Source organism: Galeopterus variegatus, unplaced genomic scaffold (assembly GCF_000696425.1).
Source record: "Galeopterus variegatus unplaced genomic scaffold, G_variegatus-3.0.2 Scaffold3614, whole genome shotgun sequence".
Taxonomy (NCBI): domain Eukaryota; kingdom Metazoa; phylum Chordata; class Mammalia; order Dermoptera; family Cynocephalidae; genus Galeopterus; species Galeopterus variegatus.
In genome coordinates, this window is record NW_007729725.1 from 98,298 (window position 1) to 103,772 (window position 5,475).

A 5,475-nucleotide genomic window follows, 5' to 3' on the forward strand; every position below is an offset into this window, starting at 1 on the left:
CAAAAAAAGGAAAAGAAAAAAAAAAAAAAAACAAAACCAAAGACGGACATCTTCCTGGCCTCCAGCAAATTTACAGCCTAGTCAGAGAGGTAGAATTCAGGTTGTAACAACCGTGTGTAGCCCACCAGGAAGGGACTTCAGATGAGGGCGTGGACACGGGCTTGGGCAGTCTGGGAAGGCTTCCTGGAGGCTGTGAGACTTGTTTGTGAGAACATGGACTTTTCTTCCCCAATGTGCCTTCTCTGGGCCTCTGCACTCCATGGGCTGGAATGACTCATGGTCACTTGGAGATGTCCCACTTGTCCTTTAGGACCCAGGTCAGGAATCTGTTAAGATGAGGTCCACTTCCTTGTTTTTGTGTCTGGCCTACAGTGGGCCTTCAGTCTCCTGGAAGAGACGCAGTGAAGGCTGGAGAGTGGTCCCCTTGGAGGTGGTTGTTTGGGAAGAGGGGGCAGGGTACAGGATGACGAGTGGGGGCCTAGTGGCCCAGCGGAGATCCCAGCGGCTGCTTCTGTGTTCTAAACCACCAAAGTCACTCGTCTTTGCCTCTGCAGGTAGAAGGCTTCCTGGAGGCTGTGAGACTTGTTTGTGAGAACGTGGACTTTTCTTCCCCAATGTGCCTTCTCTGGGCCTCTGCACTCCATGGGCTGGAATGACTCATGGTCACTTGGAGATGTCCCACTTGTCCTTTAGGACCCAGGTCAGGAATCTGTTAAGATGAGGTCCACTTCCTTGTTTTTGTGTCTGGCCTACAGTGGGCCTTCAGTCTCCTGGAAGAGACGCAGTGAAGGCTGGAGAGTGGTCCCCTTGGAGGTGGTTGTTTGGGAAGAGGGGGCAGGGTACAGGATGACGAGTGGGGGCCTAGTGGCCCAGCGGAGATCCCAGCGGCTGCTTCTGTGTTCTAAACCACCAAAGTCACTCGTCTTTGCCTCTGCAGGTTTCTCCTGAGTCCTCTAAAGCCCCAAGGCCTTCACCATGGACTTCCAGCACCGTCCAGGGGGCAAGACTGGGAGTGGGGGGGTGGCCTCCTCCTCCGAGAGCAACCGCGACCGCAGGGAGCGCCTCCGGCAGCTGGCCCTGGAGACCATCGACATAAACAAGGTGAGACAGGCGGGTTTTCCAGGGCAGCCAGAAAGCGGGCGCCTGTGGGGCTCTTCCTGAGAGCCCTGGCCTCCATTCACGCCGCCTGGCATGCCCCCAGTGGCCCCATGGCTCCACAGTGGAGCCCACATTCCCAGTCTCCATGGGGGCCTGTGAGGTGGACATGATCTCCTGCCATCTGACGGTCGTATTTGTTCCCTCCCCAGGACCCGTATTTTATGAAAAACCACCTGGGTTCCTATGAATGCAAGCTCTGCCTGACACTTCACAACAATGAGGTGCGTTCTCTCTGCTGTGCTTTGGGTCTGGCCTGGGGTGGGGCTTTCTGGCATCCACCCCCTGGGAGGTCTCTTCTGCCCACTCAGGGGCAGAATGCCCACCACCGCTTCCTCACCGCGAGCCCCTTCTCTATTGCCATCCACTCCCCTGTCCTAACCAGCCCCTGCCATGCCTCAAAACCCAGTCCAGATGCCGCCTATCCTGGCTCCACATCTGCCTTCTCACAGCTCCTTTCGTTTTTAATTCTGAGACATTATTAGAAATGCAGACGAGGACAAAGGGGTCTGACTTGGACCCACCCTCAGAGCTGACAGCTACCCCACTGGGGTATTTGCTTCACATCGTGGCTGTCTATGGGGTTGGACCCATCTCTGTGGTGGGGCCGTCCTGGGCACTGCAAGTGCTGAGCAGCGTCCCTTACCTCCACCCACTCTGTGCCAGGAGCCGCCCCCCTCCAAATTTATGACAACCTGAAGCGTCCGCAGACATTGCTCAGTGTCCCCTGGGGGTTGCATGATCACCCTGGTTGAGAGCCCTGGTAGATGTTTCACTCTGTCCATGAGGGCCAGGTCTCCTGGGGAGTAATTGAAGTGGAGTGACAGGCTCGGGGCCTCCTCACCTACAGCTGTTTTGGATGCTGCTGAGCAGCTGGCCACAGTCCAGCTAGGTCCACCTGCGCACGCCCCCACAGTGTCCCACATGCTCCTGGTAGCTGGCCTGTCAGAGCCTTGTCATTTTGGCTTTATACTCACTTTGTCCCCATGTGCAGACCCTGGAGGGCTCCTCCTCAGCAGTGGTCAGTGCCCGCGTTACACCAGGCCCCTCCTGGTGCTGGGTCTGTGAGGCAGAGGCTGGCCTTGCTCCTGTGTGTGGGTCCTGCCCAGGGCACCGGCCCAGCTCCTGACGGGTGGGGCTGAGATGGCCTGTGCAGGGGGAGGCCTGCCACCTGGGCCTGTTTTCTTTTCCACTCTAGGGGAGCTACCTTGCCCATACCCAGGGGAAAAAGCATCAAACCAACCTGTGAGTACTCACCCCTTCCACCGTGTGACACTCTAGCAACCTTGGACCCCAGGCATACAGCTGCCACTTGCTTGGGTCTCTGAGCTGCGTGAGACTTAGGGGGTGGTCCCATAGTCAGGTCTGACATGGGAGAAGGAAGATGGAGCACTCTAACATGGGACAGCAGGGCGTGTGACAAGAAGGATGCCCCTGAACTCTGTGCCTGTCCCCACCCTGCATTCATACAAACCCAGGATTTCCCCGCCCCCACCCTTATTATCTCCTCACCTTGTCGATGAGCTCCAAGGTCAAGGATTGGGGGGGCGCTCCTGGCACCTGGGCCTGTGGCCTTGGTGGCCTGTGTGGAGGGTTTCCAGCACAATGTCCGTCCTGCCTGCAGGGCCCGGCGAGCAGCGAAGGAAGCCAAGGAGGCCCCGGCCCAGCCCGCACCAGAGAAGGTCAAGGTGGAGGTGAAGAAGTTTGTGAAGATTGGCCGCCCCGGCTACAAAGGTGAGTCTGTCCGGGAGTGGCCGCCACCCACAGTGGCTGCCGCCATGGCATGAATAGGCTCTTTGGGCCTGAGTGAGCGCAGGAGGTGCGACCCTGAGACCCTCCTCCCTGGGCCACACAGTGCTGCTGTTCTCTGGCCTTGGCAGCCTCCCTCCCTCCTCACAGCTCCTGGCTGTGTTTGTAGGAATGTGGGGCTGGGCTGATAAGCTCCTGACCAAGCCTGGCTCCCGCCCCTCCTCACCTGCTGTGTGCCCTGGGCCTGTGTCCCCCATGCTCATCCCCTCTGCGCTCTCCTGTCGGACTTCACAGAGGCTCAGAGGAATTCTTTACACTTGAGAAGAAGTATGTGGGAGGGGACAGTGAGCCGTGGGGTGTCCCTTTCCTTGGAAGTTGAGACTGGTGCTGGCTCCTCTCAACCTCAAGCAGGAGGAAGGGCAGGAGGGGGGAGTGTTGTGCTTCCTGGTGCAGAACATGGGTTGAATGGTCGGTAGGAATTGTACCCCTAGGAGTTGAGGCAGGAAGCTGCCTTGCAGGTGTTCTTAGCAGAAGGTGGGCAGGATACAGCAGTGCAGAGGCCCCCAGGGCACTGGGTGAATGAGGCTGGCCTGAGTGACAGGGTCCGGGTGGGGAGACCAAGTCAGGAGTGTGGTGTGGTGTCCTCAGTGCAGTGGAGAGACCTTGAAGGGCTTAAACGGGGTGGGTGCCCAGGGCCACGTGGAGTGTGGCCGGGAGGCAGACAGCCCAGCAGGGATGCCACCTGCAGCAGCCATTCTCAGATCCCAAGTCGCCAAACTCCAGCTTACCCCCCGTACTGTGTGGCAGGGTTCAGGTTGGCTCCACTCAGGTCCCAGAGTGAGGTGGCCGAGGTGCAGGCCTGATTCCAAGGCCACCGGGAACTGTGAGACTGAGCACCCCATCAGATGGCACTTCCTGGAGGGGCTTAGGGTGGGACAAAGGAGAGCTCACCCTGAGTGATCTTGGGCAGGTGACTATGCCCTGGGGCACCCGTGCCTTCACCTGCAGCACAAAACCCCTGAGCCCAGGCAGAGCCTGGCCACTGCTATCACCAGCAGAGGACAGCCCCCAGTGTCTCAGCCTCCTGTTCAGTGGGTGGTGTTAGACCACCCCCAGGGTCCCTTAGCTTCGGGGGGTGAGCCAGCCTGGACCTGAGACCCTTGTGTGTTGCAGTGACCAAGCAGAGGGACTCGGAGATGGGCCAGCAGAGCCTCCTTTTCCAGGTGAGTGGGGCCCCCGGGGTCTTGGGCATGAGGAGAGAGGCCCCAAAGGCACCCGAGAGGCAGTGCTGCCACTAATGTGTCCCCGCAGATCGACTACCCTGAGATTGCAGAGGGCATCATGCCCCGCCACCGCTTCATGTCTGCCTATGAGCAGAGGATCGAGCCCCCGGACCGGCGCTGGCAGTACCTGCTGATGGCCGCTGAGCCCTACGAGACCATCGCCTTCAAGGTAGCGTGCCCCTGCGGTCCTCAAGACTCCCATGAGCCACAGGAACAAGAGGGATCTGCATAGTCCAGGCAAGGGCAGCTGCTGGTACACTCCAGGGCGCCCCTCCTGTCAGGCTGGAGGCGTCTGCTCGCAGGGGCCTCTGTGACTCCCTCTGGGCCCGTAAAGAAGAGGCCCTGACATGGATTGAGTGCCAGGATCTGTGAGGTTTTGGCCGTGTGCCCTCACATGGCGCTGTTACAGGGACCACATACAACCTGTGTCCCACACGTCAGCGGGGCAGCGGTAAACACACAGCACAAACCTCGACCTCCCCAGGGTGGTGGCATTGCTCAGTGGCTGAGCTGGAGTTTACTTCAAGTCTCTTTCACCCCAAAACTGAACCCTCTCACCCCACAAGAAGGCCTTAAACAGGCTGGGGCCTTCCCCAGGGCTCCCGGGGAGGAGTCCCCATTGCAGGAGGCTGGCACCTTGGCTCCCTTGAGCTCCCTGCCTGAATGTCGCCTCTGTTGCCACCCCTCCTGTCCAGGTGCCCAGCAGAGAGATTGACAAGGCCGAAGGCAAGTTCTGGACTCACTGGAACAGGGAAACCAAGCAGGTGAGTTCCTCTGGGGCTCCTTTGGGCAGCCACCCCGCAGGCTTTGTCCCCCATACCCGAGGCCCACAGGGCCCTGCTGAGCCTCTTCTCTGTTCCTCTCTCTAGTTTTTCCTCCAGTTCCACTTTAAGATGGAGAAGCCCCCTGCTCCACCCAGCCTCCCTGCGGGGCCTCCCGGGGTGAAGCGGCCCCCGCCCCCGCTGATGAATGGTCTGCCCCCTCGACCCCCACTACCGGAGTCCTTGCCCCCACCTCCGCCCGGAGGCCTGCCCCTGCCCCCCATGCCTCCTACTGGGCCTGCCCCCACAGGGCCCCCAGGACCTCCACAGCTGCCCCCGCCGGCTCCCGGTGTCCACCCCCCAGCACCAGTGGTCCATCCCCCCACGTCTGGGGTCCACCCCCCAGCTCCGGGGGTCCACCCTCCAGCTCCGGGGGGCAACCCCCCAGCACCAGTGGTCCATCCCCCCACGTCTGGGGTCCACCCCCCAGCTCCGGGGGTCCACCCTCCAGCTCCGGGGGGCAACCC

The 5,475-nt window shown here is 60.3% G+C and overlaps 1 protein-coding gene across 1 annotated transcript in view; it reads left to right on the forward strand.

The window, feature by feature from the left end:
- Positions 1–5,475, forward strand: part of SF3A2 (splicing factor 3a, subunit 2, 66kDa) — an 11,679-nt gene that overhangs the window by 5,325 nt on the left and 879 nt on the right. Inside the window, exons 2-9 of the mRNA XM_008585542.1 lie at positions 938–1,101; positions 1,308–1,379; positions 2,354–2,400; positions 2,780–2,889; positions 4,078–4,127; positions 4,216–4,356; positions 4,883–4,951; positions 5,057–5,475. Coding sequence (XP_008583764.1) covers positions 976–1,101; positions 1,308–1,379; positions 2,354–2,400; positions 2,780–2,889; positions 4,078–4,127; positions 4,216–4,356; positions 4,883–4,951; positions 5,057–5,475 — 1,034 coding nt within the window. The 5' untranslated portion in view covers positions 938–975. The remainder of the gene's footprint in view (positions 1–937; positions 1,102–1,307; positions 1,380–2,353; positions 2,401–2,779; positions 2,890–4,077; positions 4,128–4,215; positions 4,357–4,882; positions 4,952–5,056) is intronic.